The sequence below is a fragment of the Neolamprologus multifasciatus genome, chromosome 5 (assembly GCF_963576455.1).
Source record: "Neolamprologus multifasciatus chromosome 5, fNeoMul1.2, whole genome shotgun sequence".
NCBI lineage: Eukaryota > Metazoa > Chordata > Actinopteri > Cichliformes > Cichlidae > Neolamprologus > Neolamprologus multifasciatus.
Genome location: NC_140443.1, coordinates 19,039,684 through 19,063,649, shown reverse-complemented (window position 1 = coordinate 19,063,649; position 23,966 = coordinate 19,039,684). Strand labels below are relative to the sequence as shown.

The window sequence follows — 23,966 nt, the reverse complement described above, 5'->3', positions numbered from 1 at the left end:
TTACTAACTGTAGAGAAATTATCTCACGCTATCTTGTAGCTTCAGATGTGCCTTACTCCCATTTGTGAGAAACAGAGAGTGAGCGTGTGGGACATGAATAAATCATGTTATGGTATTCTAACATGCGTTTCTGGCCTGAGAGAATCTGCCGTATTGGAGCCTGGAAGGTTTTTTTTTATCTCTCTGACTGATTTGCCAGTTCAAGTGTCCCCAAATCAAAAATGAATCATTCTGTTCATTTCAAACACGTATATCTACCGTTTAAGCATATCTACTGTTTTATTATGGACTATATTTTTAATTAAAAATAATAATAATTTAACTGTTTAATTCTCTGATCGCTACTCTTTCTGATACAGCAACATTTATTAAATACTGGGCTTTGTTGTCAAAGGAATTTCCCAAATGAAATGCGTCATTCAGCAACAACGCAGAGATAAAAAAAAAAAATAATAATAAACTTATTTATTAATTATATTTAATTTACGATCTTTTTATTTATTTTAACATCCTGCAAAAGCTATCATCAGTATCATCAAGAACAGCTCCCACTTACAACTCCATCTAACAGTCGAGTGTCTGATGAGAACAGAGGGGATTCCTCTCGGTGTAGCTTAATACTCATATGGGATTATACGGTAATCCCACACCCACAATGTGCATGCGCAAACAGAAGTGCGTGCGTCGGACGAGGGACGGGTCGCTGTTAATTCAACGAGAAGCTGCGAACGCTCTTCAGATTCCCTGTAGAATGAGTGTGGGTGATAAAGTGAGCGAGGTAAGGTCATCTTCAACACCTTGTCTTTCAAAAAATACGAATTTTTGCTCGGGTGTGACTGTCAATTTGAGTTTGTCGTCCCGTCTCAGACCGCGGGATTAACTCCGTTACACGCAGAGCTGCATTAAGCAAAACAGATGACCAATAAAACAATAAGATGTCGTGAAGATTTAAGCATACATGACTTCGACTGGTAAACAAACCGATAAGACCAACCATAATAAATAAATTGCATGGATGCTTATGGACGGTTACAATGGGCTCTTGTTGCCCTGTGTGAATAATTGCACCGTGTGGTGACCCACTTGGCAGACAGACTCCCGGGTATTCATATTCACGGCACAAAGCAGCTCCACAAGGACACTAATTTAAAGAGATCCAGATGAACCTGTGAGCATGTACACTTATTCTTCCTAGTGGTATTTGACTTTATTATCATTACTATTATTATTATTATCAGTTTCTGCAGCTCAGAGATCAACACTGGCAAGCAGTGTGCACATGCTGTCTGTCTCAGCTGAATGATGTATTCAGGTTCTTCAAAGTAAACTGACAATTATCAACAAAAAGTATGAGCCATGTGGTTGTTACTGAAGTTGCCAGTTGTTTCTGACATAGCTCTGTGCTTTCTGCATGCAACAATTGCTATTTTCCCACTTTTAGTGTCAATGTTTTGTGTCAAATATGCAGTTTGGCCTCACAGTCCTACAGAAAAACAACACGAGTTGTCCCAGGACTGTACAGGATTATACTTGTCGTCTTGTCCCACATTTTAATATAATCGTATCCTGGCATTAGATAACAAAGACTAATCTTTTGGTTTATTTTTTTTATTTGTAAAACCCATACAGTGCACATGCTGAACGCATGTTTATGTTAAACGTATCCATTAACATTTTTGTTTTACCTGTCTTGCAGCTCCTGGGGACTTAGAGGCCATTATCACAATGGACTCAATCAAATCTTGACCCAGTGCCTTTTTTTTTGCCTCACACGCTATAAATTTGCAAAGCATGCAAAGGTGCATATATTTTCATCTTGAAAGGCAACATGCACCCACAATAACTCATGGACAGCAAGTGCTTGGCTGACATATTGGCATCTGCGTCTCTGCATCGAGGTCAGGATGTCTAAATGTGAGCTGATAGAGCTGCAGGATCTCAGTGTAAATGATCCCATCGAGCTGGCCGCTCCAGCTGTCCACATAGCCCCGCCGACTGCAAACCTGGGTCATCCCAGCCACTACTGTGTCGTCCGTCTGGTTGGAGATAACGTCAGCATTGAGGCCTCTGGTCATCACACAGGAGAGTCTGGTGTGGGTCATGATTTCCAGCCATACAGTCATGCACATCTCACCTGGTGTGACCTGTGTGGTGAATTCATGTGGGGGCTTTATAAGCAGAGTTTACGCTGCACCAGTAAGTACTTCCACAAAAGATTTGTTTACATGATAATCCTGGTTATAATCTCTATTTCTCTCACTGTCAACAGTTCCCATGAAACAAACAAAACAAACAAGTAAATCCTGATAATGCAGATCTTATTCTTTCACATCACAGACCTCCATCATCCCCTAAACACAACTCTAGCTGACAGCATGACTATAAAATCAGTCAGTCCCTCCAAGCGTCCACATCCAAAGCACAAAACATTTTCTGACAAATGCACTGCTGATTCCTAGTAGAGTAAAGTTTGCTGAAAACTGTAGTCTTTTTTGGTGTTTCTTGCTATACACTCAGATGATAACATCACACAGTTGCTGCAGATTTGTCCATGATCCAAAGCTTCTATTGCTCCACTTTCCAAAGGTGCTAAGGTTAGGTTGAGATAGATAGATAGATAGATAGATAGATAGATAGATAGATAGATAGATAGATAGATAGATAGATAGATAGATAGATAGATAGATAGATAGATAGATAGATAGATAGATATTTTATTGATCCCATTGATTCCCAGGGAAACTGCTGTGTTACAGCAGTAGGATAAAGAATAAAAATAATCAAGTCTACAATAAAACACAAATAAACAACAAAATTAAATAAATAAAAAAAAACCACCACAGGTGTCTAGTAAAGGGTTTATACCACGAGATAGTGCAAAAAAAGTATTTATACAGCACTGATAAAAACAAAACAAAACAAAGAAAAGTAAAAAATGAAGTTATTCTTACTTTGACTGTTTTTTAATTGACATTGTGTGAGAGTAGTGCAAATTGCAATTAATAAATAAAATTTACACTATGAATCTAAGAAAAAGAAAAACAACTGCAGAATGAAGAGTTATAATACACCTTTATAGAGAACATTGGGAATGGTCTCCTGACACCTTCTTTATGGCATCAGAGTTGATTCAGTCTGAGGTAGAAGTGGCTCTGCTGCCTCTGAGGTGTGGAGTGGAGCAGGTGAGATGTTCTGTCGATGATGGAGAGCAGTTTGTTCAGTGACTTCCTGTCCTCCACTGACTCAAAAACCTCCAAATTCTGAAAAAAACCAAATTCTGAAAATCCCAGTAGATCAGCGATGCCTGAAAGATTCAAACCAGCCCATCTGGCACCAACAACCACACCTTCAAGGTCAGTTAAATCACCTTTCTTCTGCTTTCATTCTGTTGTTCTTTTGTGAACTTTAATAGGTCATCTCGATTGGCTGATTAGATATTTTTGTGAACAAATGGTTGATAATTTTATATAATAAACTGGCCAGTCAGTGTATATAATAGAATAGAATAGAATAGAATTCAACTTTATTGTCATTGCACATGCATAGGTACAGGGCAACGAAATGCAGTTTGCATCCATCCAGAAGTGCTTTAGTGATATAGATATATTACAATATATATTAGCAATAATATAGATATGTAAGTATGTTACAGAAATGGGTCTATTATGGTATGTTATAATGTACACGGTATGAAGTATGTTATGAATATTCTATAACTATAAGTATGTACAGGCTATGAACAGGATATAAATATGAAATAAAAAAAACTATACAGAAATCTGAGATATACAGTTATACAGAAGTGTGAACTATGCAAGTTATAAACAGTTGTAGGATTAAAAATTATCGTATGATTATTTACACAGAACTATACAGTAGTGCAGTTAAGATAAGTGAGATATGTGGATAATTTCTACAGAGGTATATAAAGTGCTAGTGATTGTGAATGGTGGTTCAGTCCATGTTATTATTGTGTGTTTGAGGGTACGGTTGTCCATTGTGTGTGTGTGTAGGTGGTTGTGGGTGTGTGTATGTCCAGTCCATGAGTTTAACGTGGGTCAGATGTCAGGAGGCAGAGTTCAGGAGTCTGACAGCTGTGGGGAAGAAGCTGTTCCGGTACCTGGTGGTCTTAGTCCGGAGGCTCCTGTAGCGCCTCCTAGAGGGCAGGAGGGTGAAGAGTCTATGTGATGGGTGACTGGGGTCTTTGATGATTTTCCCAGCCCTTTTCAGACACCGCTTCCTGTATATGTCTTTTATGGCAGGAAGTGGTGCTCCGGCGATGCGCTGGGCAGTTTTCACGACCCTCTGCAACGCCTTCCGGTCCGAGGCAGAGCAGTTCCCATACCAGACTGTTATACAGTTGGTCAGGATGCTCTCGATGGTACAGCGATAGAAGTTCACCAGGATGTCTGAGGACAGGTGGTTTTTCCTCAGAGTCCTCAAGAAGAAGAGGCGCTGGTGAGCCTTCTTGACCAGCTTGGAGCAGTTGGTCGTCCAGATGAGATCCTCGGAGATGTGGACTCCCAGGAACTTGAAGCTGCTCACACGCTCCACAGCCGTCCCCTTAATGTGGATGGGTGGATGTGGGTCAGCATTCCTCCTGTAGTCCACGATGAGAATATAAAAGTTATATATTAGATATTTGTTTTTAAAGATTCAAATCTTCCTAATGAACAAGTAAACTTCCCATCGCCCCATCTGCCTATTAGAGATTAGAACTAGAGAGTCGAGCAACAGAATCACAAATTCATTTTGTTCTTTTTGTGAAAGTATTTGAACATTGGAAATCGAAACAGCGTAATTCTTTGATTAATTATGTAGTATCCAGTCAGTAGTTTAGGGTTATTACATTAACTAGTAGAAATATTTAATCATTGCCCTTTTAAGAAGGTGCTGAAATTGAGATAAAGTAAATTTTAAATAAATAACTAAAAAAATTGTGAAACTAAAGCGAGAACATCAGAGGGCAAACACAAGAAACAGACAACCCATATCCACACATATGGCCAATTTGGAAACATCAGTGGCCTTATCATCCATGTTTTTGGACTGTGGGAGGAAGCCAAAGTACAAGGAGGAAACTCATGCAGGCACAGGGAGAAAATGGCTACACAGGAAGCCTCCAGCCATTCATCAGGTTCAAACTGAGGACATGTGATGTATTCTTCACTTTCTGCATCACATGATTTATAGTATGTAGGATTCATATGTTAGTTTTTCCATTCATTAGGAATTTTATCACACATTCTTTCCTAATCTGAAGGAAGCTCTGGAAAGCATCACATTTTGACTCCCTGTGTGCTACATGTAGAGCCGGGGAGCGTCTTTTCTTTTTGCCTTCCTGCTGCATGCAGCAGCGCGCTATGAAGCGATTCGACACAGCCAGGTTTTTAGGAAGGGACAACAATTACGACTAGAAACAACGAGAAGAAGCTACACCGCAAGTCTTGACGTATATCACCCTTTAGTGATTTATCGCTCTCTTTTCGTCTCACTCTCATAGACTGCAGCTACACTTGTCACTACCGGTGCCGACCGTCCATCCAGCTGGACTGCATGACACATGGAAGTTTGTTAGCAGAGCATGCAGCTTTATCTGATGACTGCATCGAGACAGACACAAATGTGGTAAGAAAAACAAGAACACTATAATAGCAGTGTATTTGTGTAGACAGCAGTTTTCATTTGTATTTTTTCTATTTTCGTAGCTACAGAAAAATTTCAGTAGCTTGTTATTTATTTGTACAACTAGGATTTTTTTATTTTTATTTTTGCACAAAAATAAAGTGCACTTAACTCTTCCTACATTCATATGGAGTAGGTGGGTAGGTCAAATGGAGGGAAGCTGCCCACTACTCTCGTGTCTGGTTCCCCACAGGAATACTGGGGAGTATAGATTTTAGATTATTTTGGAATTTTTCTTCTCAGTTCACTTCTTTTGGCTGCCTGCTCTCATTTATGGTTGTGCACCAACCAGACACAGTCAGATCCTTTATTATATTTTGTAAATAGTAACTTTATAACTAATAATAATATCCTTTTTTCAGTACACCTTTTACTGGGAAAACAATCAGAACAATTTAGGGACTCTGTTGTAGAAGGATGAAAGTGCATTTACAAGGCTTTTGAAGTTCTAAATGCCTGCATGTTTGGATGTGTTAGGCTCCCGGGAAAGCTGCAGCAAAGTATTGAATTCAACAAAAATAAAGCCATTGGTGTAGTTGTTATAAGTGCATTTACAAATATAGAAACATAAACATAAAAAACATTAATTAATATTAATAATGCTGAGGTTTAGATTTTTCTCCACTAAAATCCTCTGAAGTATAGATGAACAATAACATGAGGGGAAAATTGTCACTTAAGATAATTTAAGCAGATCCCATTGGGAGTAGGTTTCCCCCTCCAGATGTCATTATGGCGTTTTTACTGTCAGTGAGGAGCAAATGGTAATGGTGATGCTAGAAGAGCACTGAGTGACGGGCACCTCCAAAAATAACTATAACAGTAATCAGAAATCACTCTGAGCCTTTGAAATGACTTGTGGAAGCGCAGCAAGCGACTCATCCTTTACTCAGGAAGCCAGCAGCTGGGAGATGAACCTGCATTTCACTGTGTGTTCATCTTTCTTTCACAGTAATGTACTGGTGAGGCTGTGGCATAGTTTATCAGGCTAATTTTTTTTTTTGGTCAACTGTTTTAAGTAAATATTTCTTTATTGTTTTTTTTCTGGCTACATAAAAAAGAGCTTGTATTGAGCTGACTTTTATTTTCATACATTTGTTTTATTTCACCTTCCCTTTTTAAAGCCTAGTTGAGAAGCAAGCTTTCTGCTCACTGTATCGTGGCTTATTTGTTGTTCTTTCCATTTTCTTTTTAGGATGAACAGATCGAGTTGGGTAAACAGGAGTTAAGTGTTAGTGAGATTCAACAGAAGGTGAAGGAATACAATGCTCAGATCAGCAACAATCTCTACATGGTGGATGTGAGGAACTGAAAAAAACATTTTCATTGAGATTCACTTAAGCAAAAAATGTGCATTTTCATATAAATACATAGAGTTGTGGTCAGAGGTTTGCATACGATCATTATGATTGTATGTAAACAATCATCAGTTCTGAAGGCTTCTTCAGAACTGAAAAAAACACTTTGTTGCCATATGTCTGTGAAGGTTCTCAGTCAACCAGGTCATCGTTGTCTAAGGAGCTTGGAAAGAAAAGCGTCTGGACTTGCTTTGTTGCCGGTCACTTTCTTTCCAAGCTCCTTAGATTTTCTCTGATCCACACAGGGTTAAAAGTATACATACAAACTGTAATATATAGAAACACCTACGACTAAAAACTTCTCATTAGTAATCACGATTGACTACAATGGGTATAAAAAGCAAAAAGCATAAAAATAATTTGTTTTAAAAGCACTCATTGGATTGACCAATAATCAGAACAATGGAAAAGTCCAAGGAACTCAGTGAAGATCCAAGAAGGACAATCCTAGAGTTACAAGGCGTCATTAGAGCCATTTCCAAACAACTGGAGATTCCAAGATCATAGGTTTAAACAGTTGTACAAATGGACAACTTGTTCAGATGTGTCACCACTTTTCCAAGGTCTGGATAAAGGAAAATCGGTATGAATGTTCATGAAGAACCTAGGAACTACCAACAAGGCTCAGCATCACTGTCCACAATGAAGACAGTTTGACACTCCCATGGACTTAAGGGGTTCAAACCATGAAAGAGGCCCCTGTTCCAAAATCAACACCTTCAAGCTCAACTAAAATTTGCAGCTGCTCACGTGGACAAGTTTGATCGTCAGCCAAGAAAAGATTGAGCTATTTTGCCACAATGACAAGAGGTATGTTTGGAGGAGTAAAGCTGAGGCTTTCAAACCTAAGAACACCATTCCAGCTGTCAAGCATGGTGGTGGTAGCATCGTGCTCTTGGGCTGTTTTGCTGTCAGTGGTACTGGTACATTGCACAAAGTGGATGGAATGATGACTAAGCAGCTTCTGGAATGGCCTTCCCAAAGCCTCAACCTCAACCATACTAAGAATTTGTGATCTACCATTAAGAGCACCATGCCAGGAAACTAATCAATTTAAATGAACTCTACCAGTTCTGCCAAGAAAAGCAGTCAAATACCCAGCTAGAGTTATGTCAGAACCTTCACAACATGCAAAGGGATATTTAACCAAATACTTGTGGGATGTATGTATGTATATATGTGACCCTGTGTGGGTAAAAAAACCCCAAATTAAATTTAAACTTATGCACCCAATTCTTGTTTTTTTAGTCATAAATGTCTGACTACAACCACATCTCAGCATAGTTATGTAGATGTGTGAACATATTTCTATTCATAATATTTGTTGATAATGTATTAAACCTTTTAATTCCCATTTATATGCTATAAATCTGTCCACCCTTCAGAATAAAGATGGGTCCTACACTGGTTTCATCAAGGTCCACTTTCAGTTAGTTCGTCCCATTTCCCTCCCTCCTCCCCGTCAGAGTTTGAGCTTGATGCAGGAAGATGATTATCAGGGAAGACGGATGAAGCGGCGGACATCATTCTACCTCCCCAAAGACGCTGCAAAGCACCTACATATAAGCTCTGAAACACGGGTACGAGAAGTCATCGAAGCACTGCTCAATAAGTTCACCGTTGTGGACAATCCAGCAAAGTTTGCCTTGTTTGAACGCACAGAGAGACAGGGTCAAGGTAGGATTCCTAATATTGCGTTGTTCTTACAAACTAAAACAGAACCAATTGTTGAATCGTGAAATTCTGCTTCTCTTTCCTCTAGTGTACATGCGTAAACTGTCTGATGATGAGCGTCCTCTATACCTGCGCTTGTGCGCTGGTCCCAGTGAAACAGTCTTAAGCTTGGTTCTGAAAGAGAACGAGACAGGGGATGTAAATGTAAGTTTCCATTCTGTTCTGAGAAAGATAAACTTGTCAATATATGGTGCTTATATGGTAAATTGCTCTCTTTCACAGTGGCATGCATTTAGCTTTCCTGAGTTGTGCAACTTCCTGCGAATCCTCCAGCGGGAGGAAGAAGCACACGTAAGAGAGATCGTGAAGCGCTACGCTCTTGCTAGAGACATGATGAAGCAAGCCATGGCCCGGATGACTACACCGGGTTGACACCGAGACATTCAGCTTCACACTGGAACAATTAGAAGACATTCTTCCATGAAAAGTGTCGATAAGAAATTTTATGTCATGGTAAAGGGGAATGAAATAGCTCAGGGGATGATGTTGTATGGGTTAGAGATTGGTAATAAAGCAGGGAGTTTGCTGTAATATTTAATGTGAATTACTTAAAGGTTCAGTTCAGGGTGATTTTGATCTAGTACAGCTATGAACTGGACTGACTCAAAACATATGAAATTGTTGTGGACTAATTGATCACACTTCTTTCTTTAAACATCATGCTGCTTGATTAGATTATTTAAAGTGACATGTTAGATTTTTCTTAGTTTATCTGGTTTATCATCTTATACTCAGTTTTATTCATGTTGCGACGATGTTTTTTAAAATTGTGGCACTTTAATCAGCCGAGTGAGCTGAAATGTGTGGATATTCAGACGATCTAATAAAGTGTGAAAAATGGCTGTTTAATATAAAACTTTTGATTATTTCTAACGGCGTGCCCGGCTAGAAGGCCCATCGTAGGGGACCACAGTAGTGTACACATGAATATTACACTCATATGTGATTGTAGAACATCTCATTCAAATGTAGGTATTAATATGCTGATATATCAGCCTTTCTTCTAGGAGGGCTTTTGACAAAGTCTTTTGAATGTGGCTGAGATTAGGTGTCTACATAACAAACACACCCATGTGGGCCCACAGTGGGTAGGCGTGGGGCTGTGTGGACAGGGAAAACCCACCCCTCATTGCATGTGGCCCCAGTTGAGTGTGTCTACACAGGGATAGCAGCAGTTTTATCCTTTGGAGACCCTAAAAAGGTTTTCTGTGGACAGCCCACAATGTGCTTGCCTACAGAAAACTGCTTTGGGGCCCACATGGGCAAGTAGTTTTGTCTGTGTGAAGGTTTCTGTTGGCATCCCTTAGCAGCTTTGGATATCTGCAACCCACTGGTGATCAGATATGCCCTACTTCTCACCCTAAGTACCAAGACCCACAGTGAGCTGTTCACTGTAGGTCAACGTTGCCGCCTCTACTTCTAGCATCTTCATTGTTACACTTGCCTCCCTCTCAGTCACATCAATAACATGTCATATCACAAAGCTCAAAACATCTGAAACTGCTTTCTTGAACATTACAACACTGGACCTTTGGCATGTGGTGTAACTGGATATTGAAATCATGGTTGAGCAGCTGACAAATCAGGAGCCACTGCGTGATGTTAGCAACATGGTCCAAAATCTGAGGAATGTTTCTGGTGAATCAGTGCCATGAAAAATTAAGGCAGTTCTGAAGGCAAAAGGGAGTCCAGCCTGGTACTAATAAGGTGTATGTAGTAAAGTGTCCAATAACTGTATATGTGGCAAGGGGTGGCTATACTATTGGCTCATGAGCACGGATGTCAAACATAAGACATGGGGGCCCAGCAAAGACTCCAATCTGTCCCAAAGTTTGGCTTTGGAAAATGCAGAGAACAGAAATTTTGGACTTTTAGTTTTATTTTCATAGGTTTTCCAGCTTTTCCTATTGATGAAGACCTCCATCTTGGTCATACTACACCAAAGTAATTCAGTTATAGATTTATGTAATTTGGCACATTTACTTCTTATAGTTTAATCCCAAAGAATCGTGCTGATCTTTTTTTTCCATCTACTACAGCAGCATTTCTTTATTATGTAGAAAAAACTGAGAGGTGCTGTTGAATTAGCACTTATTTTTTTAATATTAAGCTGAGGAATTAAATGTGTAGTTAAAATTCTATACACTTGAAAAAAGGGACAGTTTCACTAGTTCCGGGCCACATGCGATCAAAATGTACAAGTCACTAGTACAGAAATGTAGAGACATTTTCTTTTCGGTTTCATATTCCTGTCCACGTGATGGCGTTAGCTCACCACAGCGTCTCTGCACCAAGCTTCAGAGGGAAAAGACAGAAGAAGAACGTGGCCGTCAGATAGCATAAACAACTTAGCGTAGCTTTGTGTGTTATGAGGTCTGTGCTTGTACACAATTAGCGAGCCAGTAACATAAATTCATCAAAGAGAATTTCTTACCTACGAGCATACTGCTGCGCAATTTAGGTATGTGTTCCGCTAAGCTAAAGCGACGAGGAACAGCATGAACTGTTAAATCAGTCCATGCTAGCCCATGGCGACGTCAGTAAACGTTATTTTGTTTAGGAACATGTTGACCTGGCTAATGCTAGTAATAAAGCTAATGGTGATGTTAGCAGACGGTACATAAAGTGGCATAAAAGCAGCTACGATTAGTGCAGCCGGGATACGTTTCTCAGCACTGTGGTGACAGACTGATCTTGATGTCGGGAAAGGCTTACCAGCTAACTGCTATGGCTTCAAAATGTTACCAAGTCTTCTACTAGACAGATAGAAGCAGATTTTCATGTTGTTGTGTTTGATTTAAACTCCATATCTAACCATTTGTAATTCGTGACACCGAAGCGTGACTGCGTGCGTGATTTTTGGCTCCTGTGTTATTCTAGCACCGTCATGCTTCTGGCCTACAGCAGAAAATGATCATAACTGAACTCAGTCCGGGCTTGTCTTGATTAAAGAAAAGTCAGGTCTCGGCCTTTTTTAAAGTAGCATTTTGTAAAAAATAACTAAATAAATAAATACCATTTATGCCATTATGTTTTGCCTGAAAGCAGCTAAAGCTACCCTTTATTTGCCACTTTTCACAGGTGTCACACCCTGAAGGCACATTTCATCTTGTACAGTAACACTGTAGCACCACTGGCAGCCTCGGGACCCGAGAAAATAATGTGCTGCAGCTGAAGATGGGAGGTAGCGGCTCCAAATCCAAAGGATTTTGGCCTTTTTCTGGCTCAGGTAGTTCAGACGATCCAACCAAAGATGGAAATGAGCAGACACTGGCAAGAGTTCGAAGTTTCCCGGGTGCCACTCCTTTTGTCTTTACAAGAAGAAGGTAAATGTAATGTCGTCATACACCAAGACACTCATTTATGACATTGTTGTTGACTTGTGTCGTCTCCGGGTTTTTGAGTAGACTGAGGTTCCAACTCAAAAGCAGTGCTCTAAAATGATTGTTTCATGCATGTTGTCCGGCCTTATTTAAACTGGGCCATGTATGTGTGTGATGATTTTGCAAAGATTTTGAAAATATTTAACAGTAATGTGATACAATGTGTTCTTTCGTAGGGGGGAAAACGTAAAGAATGGTTGAAAATGTTCTTTGTAAAAATGTTTTCGGTGAAACAGAGTTACACATTAACCTTTGGCCAACACTATTGAGAGAGAAAAAGATAAAGTCCTAAGATTTATGGTGTTTAACCAGTGAATCACACCAGATCAGCTGACGTTGTTCTCCCTGCTAATGTGTCCACTATTTTTATTCTCCACACTGTATTTAGACTGGACACAAGCAGACTTTAACAGACTTGTAGTGGTTTTAACTACCCTCTTACGCACCACTTTTATACTGAGCTGGTTGTTTGCTTTTCATTTTGTTTTGGGTTTTTTTGTTTTTTTCCCCCTCACACTGTTAACCTTTTAAAACCAGCCATTTAACCCACAGGAAGACACTGTTTTCATTTTAGCCAACATTTCTTTCTTTCTTTCTTCTTTTTTTTGCACATCACACATGAATGGGAAGTGGCTTAAGGTGTATTCTGACACCTTAAGTTTGACATCTTAAAACCACACTTATGTGGATGTAGTGTTCTTTGTGATACACAAATTAGAGTATGTGGACCAGAAATATTTACACAATATGTGCGTAAGAAGCAAGCTAGCTTGTGTGTATTAAAAATAATTACTGTGTGCAAGTAATTTTGTGTCTTTGCTCCAGCTCAATGTTCTTTGATGAAGACGGTGACTTGGCCCATGAGTTCTACGAAGAGACGATTGTGACAAGAAACGGCCGTAAAAAAGCGAAGCTGAAGAAGATTCAGAAAAACCTCACACCTCAGGTGAGGAAATTAAAAATTTAAAGCAAGACTTTACACACTAACACCAGATCTCTGTAGCATGTGTCCAAATCGTTTTATTTTCTCGTGTCCTCACAGGGAATTATAAAGCTGGACCATCCGTGCATCCATGTAGATTTCCCAGTTGTCATCTGTGAAGCCTGACAATGTCTGAGGAGTGTCTCGGACTAGCCACTGTGTCAACTCCGTCCTTCGGCTCCCACTGCAGATGGAAGCCTGAACCACCTTTCAAAATAACATGATCTCTTGATATATTTGATGCCCTTATGTGGACAGGCTGATGCATTGTGTGCTGAGCCTCTGCATGTGATCTGTTTTTGGCTTGTGTGCAGTTAAGACACAAAATAGGTCACCAGTGGGGATCTAGATTGGTGCCAAGCTGGGGAAAATCAGTTTACAGATCTTGGTTTGTGTGCATGTAAGTGTGACTGTGTGCAGATTAGGGATGACACATGACTGAGGCCTGAATATTTAGCAGTAGATTGTCTTCTGGTTTGATTCATAAAACTGAAAGAGTTGAAGGAGAATGTAATGTTCTTCCCTCCAAAGGGGTCTGAGCAAGAGTTGAAAAGTTGCCAGTGCACACTTACGTTTTTTGACATTATGACTCGCTTCATTATGCATGGAACAGGATCTACTTATGGGACAGCCCAATGAGTTGACAATCAGTGGCTCACAAACCCTTAATGTCACAATTTAATGTTGGAAGGACTGGCTTCAGTGACCTCAGAGCCACAAGATGTGCACCGCAGCAGTGAGTCTAATGACAGATCCTGTTGTTTTCTTTGCTGGTTTGACATACAATGTTTAACTTTTAATTTATTATAACTGTTTTTTAATTACAAAATAAAATGCTGAATTAAATCACATTCCTTTTCTGTATCCAAACTTTACAGACGAACATTTCAATGTACCGTAACTTCACACAATCACAGTTCATTATGAAATGTTCCAGTAAAAATTAGTAAGAGCAGTGAAGACAAAAGAAGATTAACATGGACACTCATGTTAATCTTTTTTTTGTGCTTTTCTTTGGCCCTAGACAGTCATCTGGGTTTCTATATTAACAGTGATGGATAGATAACTACAGTTTAATTACACAGAGGTCATGGTGGGAAATTAAGATCTTCTAGCAAGGGGAGGGAGTTAAAGCCCCTGCCATATATGGTAACCACACCTGACATTTGTAATGTGGTTAGCTCTTGGAATTTAGAGCTGCATGGGAATGGCATCAACTAATCTTGGAAACTATTCAGGTGCCTTCTGGGAATGTGGAGTCATGACTATAAAGCCATCAGTCTGGCCCTGGTGGACACTGCATTTTTCATGAGTTTTAATACAAGTAATCAAATTAAATTATGTTATTAAAGGTTTTAAAATATTTCAAGTTTCGAGGATTGGATTGGAGTACTTTTAAGTTTTCAGTAGTTTGACTTGCCAAGGCTTTGCTATCCTGTTTGAATTTGACTTCAGTAAAAGAGTTAATTATTTAAAGACGGATAAACTTTTATATAACACTCAAAGCTCATAGAAACTATTTGCCAAATAATCCTTTATATAACAGGCAGTTGAATCTTTTTACAGAGTTTTTAAACACTGGAGTGAGCTGAAGGTGGATGTGTATTTGAAATGTCGCTCTTGACCTCCACCTGCAACAAAATTAGGCACTTGTAGAGGAAATTGCGATGGCAAACCAGCACTTGGATGTAAAGCGTGTATAAGAGCATCTGCTAATGAGTTATGGATGAAGTTAAGACAGAAGTAAAGACTATCAATGCAGTCACCATGGGAAAGGGTTTTTTGATAAAGCTGTTTAATATTGCTCTTCTTAGAGGATAAAGAGTTGAGTGCCAAAATCCACTACACTTTATTGCTTTTATGAAGTGTCTCTGCTGCAGTCTTTGGGCTTTCCCCCTGCCCCCTCTGTGGGTACGTACTGTTTTCAGTCTGGGGAAGACATGCCATGTTATTACTTTTTTGTTGTTTGTTTTCTCACAGCTGAACAAATATAAAAGGCCACGAGGTGAATTGCAGTCTCAGGATTAATGAAATTGACTCTGCAAACCACATATCCTCTGGTTTTGCTGACAGGTCACATGACATTTTAAGCCATGCAGTAATGTCAATATATTCTTTTGTCTTTTTAAAGGAGTATTTAAATTATTCCACCTTCTAATAGATATATCTGACAGCTTTTTCTTAAGGTGTAAGTAATAGCACAATTGGGTTACAAAGGTCAAGAATGAAAATATGTGCTTTGTTGTTATAAGCATGTTGATGAGTTTTTCTATAAAAACTCTTTTCAAAGGAAAGAGAGTCGATAACTCAGATTGTGGAAAATAACTGGGTGGATTCGGATTAAGTGGAAAACGTGCACCTCAGTCTAGTTTACATTTTATTTGTTATTGCTGAAAACCTGACACGATAACAATCAGAGGTCACAAGCGGCAAAGTGTTACATATTACTTGGAGTTTCTGGTGGACACATTAAAAAAATGCTCTTTTGGAATAATACATTTTGTGTTTAAAGGAAGAAAAAGAAAAACACAGTTTCAACAATGTTCTTATCAAGATGTGTGGAAAGAGGCACCGAATGCAACGGGAAACAGTCTGACAAGGGCAAAAAATGAGGACAGGACTATTTTTATATTCTGCGGACTGATGAGTGACATGACACGAGGCACAAAAAAGACAGGTGGAAGTAATAAATGCTACGAGACAGGAAGACTTAAACATGACACAGACAGAGTGGAAGACAGAAGGAACAAGCCCAGTGATGAGAAGGAGAAACAATACCAGCAAAATAATAAGATCAAAACAGGGACCAGAAACTCTGTAAAGTGTAAAGTAAAAAAGTAAAACTCAAAAGTTTTAGCAAAAAAACAAACAAAACTTTTACATTATTTTATACTTTTAAATACATCAACTTTAAATGCAGCAAATACCCTATTAACCAAATGTATTTAAGACTAGCTGTGCTTTAGAACGATGCTAATGGGGTGCCTACCAAATACATAAACAAACACATTATTTCAAAAATTACAGTTTTATCTTTAGTCTTCTGACTGATAAAGAAAGGAGAGGTAGAGTTTACTGGACACACAGCTAATATTAAATAAACAAATCAACAGAATAAACAGTTTAAGAAATTAACGTTTTAGCTGATTTTAAACTGAATTTATGCGTGTGTGTGTGTGTGTGTGTTCAACTAAAAAGGCTCTAATTTCCACTTCTTAGAGCTCTAGACAAAATGTTTATTTGTATTCATAATGGATGCCGGGTGCTGTCACTTTGTTCCTGCTCATGCTCCTCGAAAGCTGCTGTCTTTCTCTGAGCTCTCACCTTCGTGTTCTAGCGTCTGGCCCTTCTCCACCTCCTCCCCTGATACTTATACATCTGACTCCCCTTCTACAATTTTGAGTACAATCCTTTCTGTCTCACTCAGCATTCTGCTTCCTGAAGTATGGGCGTAGGTTGAAAATGGGACTCCTGCTGTTTATAGTACTATTTCAGTACTAAGTTGATGTTAATAATCTCATATTTAAGATAGAAGAACATTTTTAGCAACACAAAGATAATATCTGCAAAGACATCAGTTAATCTCTTTTGTTGCTATAAAAAGTGGAAGTTGCAATGCCAGTCACTTTGAAGAAAGTCAGTGTTGTATGTTGGTCAAATCACTGCAAACAAAAAGCTCAGGCTGTCTTCTTGACAGCTCAGGAGGCCCAATATAGATTGCATACATTTTTATTGAGAAAGAGGTCTCAGACTCCTGTTTCTCACAGAGGAGACTGAAAACTATGTTCAGATGCAGCCTAGCAGGAACCCACCACTTACAGTAATCTGATTTAATTAGCTGAAAGGGAGCAGTCTGTGTGTCTCCAAGTGTCACAGTAAGTATTAAATTACTGTGATATTACTTACCATGATCCTGAAAACATATATTAGGATCCTCGCACTGGATTATGTATTGTTTTGCAAAACCCAATGTGTTTGTGTGAATGTGGCCTACCCATGTAAAATTTACACTTGATTCATGTAAGACCCAGCAGGCAGAAATCCTGTTTGAGAAGTAAAGTCACACCACTGAGTTTTAGTGATGAAAGTAGCTTCCTATATTAACTACCACGCTTTAAAATTAAGACCAGGTAAGACTATAAAGTGAGGAGTTTGCACTTGCGTGTGCAACTTAGTGGTTAAGAGGTGGGGTTTCCTGGACATTTAAATAGCAAGGAACAACTGTTTTTGTATCCTCTGTTAGACAGATCTCTTAGGAGAACTTTCTAGACTCTTGGCACAGAGCACAAGGACTGAGCTGTATTTATTTTTAACAAGTGGACAGCTTGATTGATCCACTTTCATTTGGAGATTATAAAGTAAAAGAAAAGACTGCTGGTAAGACACATAATTACTACTCTTTTCAAAAATGACAGTTTTAAAAAGAAATCGAAGGTATTCACAGCAGTGGCATAGCACTTTTTAGTGTTTAAAAAATATCTTGAGATGTATAACTGATGCTATCAATTATATTTTAATGCAGGGGACCACTGCACATGAGAGTTTTTCTCGCTCTAAACTGCCTAACAATTCAAATCAACCTCACTGTAAAAACATTCTCTTACAGAGCACCAATGCAGATGTCTCTTAAACCTCAGCATAGAATCCATTATTTCCACAACTAAGCCTATAAACCTGAGAGGTCACCATTTCCAAAATTTAGTGTGATCTGCTGGTCATTTAAGCTAGTTGATGAAAATGCATCAATCATCTATAGTGCATATCGATTTAAATACACTATATCATGGATACTAGACTTTTTTTTAAGGAAAAACTTTCGTATAGTTAATATTTTTTAGTTTGCATTTATAAAGCTCTTGTTTAAACAAAAGGAAGCAAAATAACCGTTCCATTCCACTTCCGAGTGCTGCAGTTCATCCATTCAGGTTAGGGTGATAATCAGATCTAAATCAGGAGCAAAACACTAGATTTTAATCTAAGATTCGCTTTTATCAGTGAAACTTCCTTCGGCGCAGAACTCGGAGAACAGGCTAACTTCACGAGGAGGGGGGTAGGTTTTACTGCTATGTACATTTGCCCTCAAATTCAAGCCATATGAAGCTGTGATCATGGTGAAATATTTTATTCTGTAAAGTAATGTAAAATGATAAAAACACTGTTAGGAAGATAAACGGGAAAAGGCGGATAAAATACGTCTTTCAATAACTGAACACACCCCTGCTCAGGAAGTAAATGCAGTGAACTGTTGTTGCTCAACTCACCACTGCTGCCATGGTCTGGGAGAATTGATTAATTAGTAGTCATCGATATGCATAGAAAAAAGTGAGGTTATTCCTCACATGGCAGGGCAGTGGAAAATAACTTACCCGACGATTACATGAATGGAATAAACTTAACTTCTCGGCTTCAGCGGAACAGGTTAGAATGGACACGAAGAAGACAGCCGTTAGCTAACTTAGCACGGTAGTCCGTTTCAATGAAACTTTGAGCTAACGGCGAGGTAACGTTCGGTAATGTATTTTTTTTTAAGTATATATATATTTTTTTATATATATGTATATATATGTTAACATTACATTTTTACCAGTAGCCTATTTAGCTATCCTCTCACAACTATTTTCAAAGTAAGTAAAAGTAGTTTTAATTTCCTTCCTGAAGAATAGAGGAAGTTTTTTTGTATTACTTTATTTGGTATTATTTGGAAATACAAATGAGTAATGAGGTAATAATGTAGTAATAGCTCACAGAAACCTTTGTGAGCAAAGCTCGCAAGCGCTTTGCTTGCGAACGATTTCCATATCTATATATCTAAGATTTGAACTATTTCGTTTAGGTTTTGGCTGAATTTAACAAAACTGCTTTGTCTTTTACAGACAAAGAGGGGTGAAGGGTGAGCTGTAACCATGGAGGCTGCATTTCACCCTTTCTTCACCACAACTGGCCAGCTGCCCTGGTTGCTTCTGACTGTGTTTACATCGTGGACAGCCTTTTGTTCTGCAGATATAAAGCAGACAAGAAGGCCATTATATACCCAGAAGCCAGTTCTTCTTGCCTGGAATGCCCCAACACAGGAGTGTGAACCACGACATAGAGTAACCTTATCTTTGAGCCAGTTTGACATTGTAGCGACCCCTAATGAGGGCTTTGTGGGGCAAAACCTTACAATCTTCTATAAGGAACGTCTTGGGTTGTATCCCTATTATAAGCATGATGGCAGTGTGGTGAATGGAGGCCTTCCACAGCTTGTCAGCCTCACTGAGCACTCAAAAAAGATGCCTGAAGGCCTTAAAAAATACATAAAAGTGCCAGGGGCAAAAGGTTTGGCTGTTATTGACTGGGAGGAGTGGCGCCCTATATGGGTCAGAAATTGGGATGCTAAACTTATCTATCGAAATAAATCCTGTGCAATGATAGCCAAAAAGAACCCTACATGGACCTCAAAACAAGTGGAGAAAGTTGCAGAACAAGAATTTGAGCTATCGGCTCAAAGATTCATGCAGGAGACTTTGAAACTGGCCAAGAATATGAGGCCCAATCAGCTGTGGGGCTTCTACCTGTTTCCAGATTGTTACAACCATGACTACAACAAGAATGGTCTGCAAAACTACACAGGCCACTGTCCTTCAGTGGAGGTGGACCGCAATAATCATCTCAACTGGTTGTGGATGGAATGTACAGCACTTTTCCCGTCAGTATACATGGAACCTGTGCTACGCTCAACGAGCCAAGGGCGCCTTTTTGTCCGGAACAGGGTGAAGGAGGCAATGCGCCTGGCATCTGTTGGGGATGGATTAGCACGTCCTGTTTATGTTTACACCCGACCTACCTATATCAGTCAAACGACTCTTCTAACTGAGGTTAGTTGGCTAGAACAGCATTTTATATAAGACGATTACACTTTGATCAATACAAGTGTGATTTAATTTAGATCATCATTATTATTATTATATTTACATTACGCAACAACACACAAGCAAACAAAGCCAACATTAGCCTAAATTTGATGAACATAAATATACTTTTTAAAAAATAAAACTATACCATCTGTTTCTGAGGGAGACACACCAATTTGTTGTCCTTCAGCACGAACATCTTCAGGTTCTCAATTTTAATGTTTTGGTGGAGTTATTATAAAATTAAATCAGTATTTATAGTCACTTACACCTTCCATATACAGCTGTTAGGAAATCCCATTCAAGTGGCAACTAGACATTAGTACTGGATATAAAATGTTTGTATATTTGACTGTCCTACTAAAACACAGGTTACTGTATGTATTTCACTGAACAGCCCTGAACTGTTTTTGTTTTTAGACAGATTTGGTCTCCACAATCGGTGAGAGTGTTGCACTTGGAGCTGCAGGTGTAATCTTCTGGGGCGACACCTCTCATGCAAGCAGCAGTGTAAGAACAGTATTTTCTATGCTTCTTTGATGATGAGCTGCTTGGTGATTAATGGTAAGTCAAGTTAACGTTTCTTTTTTGTCTTCCAGGCCAACTGCTCAACCCTAAATGATTATCTTAAGGGACCGCTGGGTCGGTACCTGCTCAATGTGTCCACAGCAGCAGAGCACTGCAGTCGTGTGCTATGTAATTTCAGTGGCCGTTGTCTTCGCAGAATATCGGACGGCGATATATATCTGCATCTCAGCCCTTCAACACACAAGATAACTAGTCAGAGTGGCCAGCTCAAGGTTACAGGAATGCTCAGCCAAACTGAGAAGACTTTTTTCCACAAGCACTTCCAGTGCCAGTGCTACAGTGGGTACAGGGGTGATGACTGTACTTTGAAAGAAAAAGAGCCCAATAGAGCCTCCTCTGTATTAGGGACTTGGCCTCTTTGCCTTTTACTTCCGCTTGGACTCCTTACTCTTCTGCATTGAGGAAACAGAGACTAACTATTTACTGTTTTAGCGAGCCTAGAAGTGGACAGTTTAGACTTTTATGCATAAATATGGAAATTATATTGATGCATTGACAATACCAAGTAATCTGAGACCTCCCCAAGCTGTTTTTGTCCTGGCATGCAGACCGATGGAACATAAATATCTGTGGGTAGCAAGTTGCAGCAACAACTTGCTGTCAGTCTGCCCCAGGGCAGCTGTAGCTTGCATCCACCAGTGTGTGAATGTGAGAGTGAATGAATAGTGGAATTGTAAAGCGCTTTGGGTGCCTAGAAAAGCGCTATATAAAGGCAACCCATCATTATAACAATGGGCTGAAATGAATGTCCTACCACCAAGATTACCTTGTAGAAAATCATGTCTAAAATCAGTCTTTTCTCAAAGTAATCACCAGATAAATGGATGTTGAGTAGCTTTACAGGACCTTAGTGTAAATGTTTTACTGTCTCCATAGTGAAGAGAAGCCAAAGATAAAAGGGAACAGACGCACACATATTTACAGGTTATTGGTGCCTCATGGCAAAACAGACACTACATTATAATAGTATTATATAGTATGAATATCGAGCTCTTAAGTGTCTTATAAATGAAATACAAGCCAGTCTTAAATCTCTTTTGTATTTTTTTGCTTAGAGAAACATCAAGGATGGACCTGCTCGTTTTCAGTTCAATATTGTGCCTTAACAGGGCTACAACCGGCTCTTTTTTGCAGTTGCAGTCTTTATGTCCTTGCTTTATATTGATATAAACTCCATCATGGCTAACAATTTTATTATAACCAAACAGTGCAGAGCAAATACATACATGTTACAAGGTATCCATCAACTTAAATGGATATCACTGTGAAAACAGACTGGCAATTTAAACACAACTTGACACTATAACTGACTGTAGTTTACACATTTGCCCAACAAGCCAAATAGCCCCCAGTTTGATCCTGGGAAGACAAAACAGATCCCTTTAGGGTTTCATCAGGAAGGGCATCCAGTATAAAAAATCTACCAAGTCAAACATGTGGAGCTAACGGCTGTGGCGACCCCTGAAAGCAGGGAGCAGCTAAAAGTTCAATATAACTGATTATAGCTGATTTCAGCTTGTGTCTGATGTACTGGAATAGGCTATATGTTTGCTCCATTCATAACCAAATGTACTTGCTTTGAAAAGGATTGCTTTGAAATTGTTTGCAACTGTCTAACTGAATATTAGCCGACTGAAAAAAAAAAGTTGTGTCAAGGATCTTGCCGGTGATACTGTGTGAACAGCAATTACTCTAGGTGCAAGTTCAGAATTGTTTGTTCCCAATATAGCTGAGCAGTTGCACGTTTTATACAGTAGGTACTAGTTTCAGTAGCTAAAATGAGTTATGAAAGAAGCCAGCAGGTGGTTTTTCACAAACACGGTAGTCTCAGAATTGCACAGCTGGTGTTGAATTGTGATGTTATATGTACTTATATTGCATAGGTCTTCAAGTTCTGCACTTTACTTTCATGTAGAGTTGGACTGGGTGTCATTACATGTCGTGAGGGACGAAACTGAGTGAATACTGTCAGTGCATGACAGTGCTATAGTGGCTTTTCACGTGTAATGTGTCACATTGGAAATACTCTGTTTCACTGTGAATCTTGCTGAAAATCAAAGGGTCGCCTCAATGGTTGTTATATCTCTCTCCATCAGCTTTCATCTTATTTTTTTAAGAAGTATCCAAAAATTTTTAAGTCTTTTTTTAAATAATAAACATGATATTCTTTTACAGCAAATGTTTCTCAACATATTATTTCAAATAGTATGCAAAAAGCACAAAAATAAAGATCTTGCACAGTAAAACTTGATTAGAACGAGAACAAGAAGAAAGTTTTTAACTATTTAAAGCAGATTTTGTGATTCTGTGATCAGTAATTATGTTCAATATTAGGATAAATAATGTAACTGAAATGTACTGGTTATTGTTTCAAAGCAAATTAACAAAATCAAAGTGTTCTGTATTTAAAACATTTCATATTCGTATTTTGCATTAGAGAATTACATTATTAAAATTTCTTTATATATGATTTGTTTGTCTGTTATTTCCTTACTCGTAGCAGAAAGGAGGTTCTGCTTTGTCAGGGAGATTCTGAGCGCAAAGTCATATGAAAAAGAGCTTTTAGAGCTACCTTTAGCAGCAGTCACTTGAAGTAAGCATTTTCTGTGTGACTTTAACAGTTTGTCACATCATTGAGGAATTTTGGGAAACTTTTCTTTACATGGTTGCTTCAGTTCATAGCTTCATTTACGGGCAGCACTCTTAAGGTCTCACAACAGCATTTCAATCAGATTGAGGTTCATGGTTGACTCAATGTTTGGATTAATGCCTTTTATTATAGTCAGGTCCTGTGGCACCAAAACAAACCCAAATCATCACCCCTCCACCACTGTGCTTTAATTCATATAAGAACACAAGTTAATTCTTAGTATGGAATATTTTTTAACAGAAATGACAAGTTCTGGTTGTGCATGAAATACCTTTTTTTAGGACAGCCTATCACAATTGACTTGCGGTTCAAATACATTTAAAAAAATGTCATAAAGATTTAAAGAGTTAAGTTTGATGTGAGATAGTACTAAAAGTATGGTCTTGAGTTTGGGGGTATCCAGGTAGACATTTGAATTACATTTCAGAGATATGACTTTGGTTTATGGTTTTATACAGCGTTTGGGATAAATGGCGTGTACTGTATTTTACTTTAAAGCTTAACATTCTTTTGAGCACTCAGTTACACTTTACATTTATTATTATTTTGTTTTATTTTTATTTCTGGCGGAGCTGCAAGCTTTGTTATGTGCATTTTCTAAAAGTAAGCCAAGTATCCTTTAAAAAACAAAAATAATTCACTTCTTCGCTTTCGGGAAAGAAACTTTCAACGGGAAGTGCCGTTGAGATTAGT

At 38.8% G+C, this 23,966-nt stretch overlaps 3 protein-coding genes across 8 annotated transcripts; all 3 read left to right on the top strand.

Annotated features, from left to right (window-relative positions):
- The first annotated feature begins 644 nt into the window (after positions 1-644).
- rassf1 (Ras association domain family member 1) lies at positions 645-10,747 on the top strand. Its single transcript, XM_085158719.1, has 7 exons — positions 645-778; positions 1,697-2,196; positions 5,504-5,628; positions 6,881-6,985; positions 8,429-8,720; positions 8,806-8,921; positions 9,000-10,747. The coding sequence occupies exons 2-7, from the start codon at positions 1,905-1,907 to the stop codon at positions 9,147-9,149; spliced, it is 1,080 nt and encodes a 359-aa protein (XP_085014845.1). The 5' UTR covers positions 645-778; positions 1,697-1,904; the 3' UTR covers positions 9,150-10,747.
- Positions 10,748-11,071: 324 nt separating this feature from the next.
- Positions 11,072-13,991, top strand: tusc2b (tumor suppressor 2, mitochondrial calcium regulator b). 3 transcript variants are annotated; one of them, XM_085158722.1, is made up of 4 exons: positions 11,072-11,238; positions 11,859-12,103; positions 12,986-13,106; positions 13,203-13,991. In XM_085158722.1, exons 2-4 carry the CDS (start codon positions 11,955-11,957, stop codon positions 13,266-13,268), a joined length of 336 nt encoding a protein of 111 aa, XP_085014848.1. In that variant the 5' UTR covers positions 11,072-11,238; positions 11,859-11,954; the 3' UTR covers positions 13,269-13,991. The 3 variants fall into 3 exon arrangements, with proteins under 3 accessions (XP_085014848.1, XP_085014850.1, XP_085014849.1); XM_085158724.1 differs by having other exon boundaries at positions 11,128-11,150; XM_085158723.1 differs by lacking the exon at positions 11,072-11,238 and adding an exon at positions 11,252-11,738.
- Positions 13,992-14,118: 127 nt separating this feature from the next.
- On the top strand, positions 14,119-23,093 carry hyal2b (hyaluronidase 2b). Of its 4 annotated transcripts, none has more exons than XM_085158717.1 (4): positions 14,119-17,519; positions 19,016-19,999; positions 20,456-20,545; positions 20,635-23,093. In XM_085158717.1, the coding sequence occupies exons 2-4, from the start codon at positions 19,046-19,048 to the stop codon at positions 21,022-21,024; spliced, it is 1,434 nt and encodes a 477-aa protein (XP_085014843.1). In that variant the 5' UTR covers positions 14,119-17,519; positions 19,016-19,045; the 3' UTR covers positions 21,025-23,093. The 4 variants fall into 4 exon arrangements, with proteins under 4 accessions (XP_085014843.1, XP_085014842.1, XP_085014841.1 ...); XM_085158716.1 differs by lacking the exon at positions 14,119-17,519 and adding an exon at positions 17,538-18,560; XM_085158715.1 differs by lacking the exon at positions 14,119-17,519 and adding an exon at positions 17,538-18,642.
- Positions 23,094-23,966: the final 873 nt, after the last annotated feature.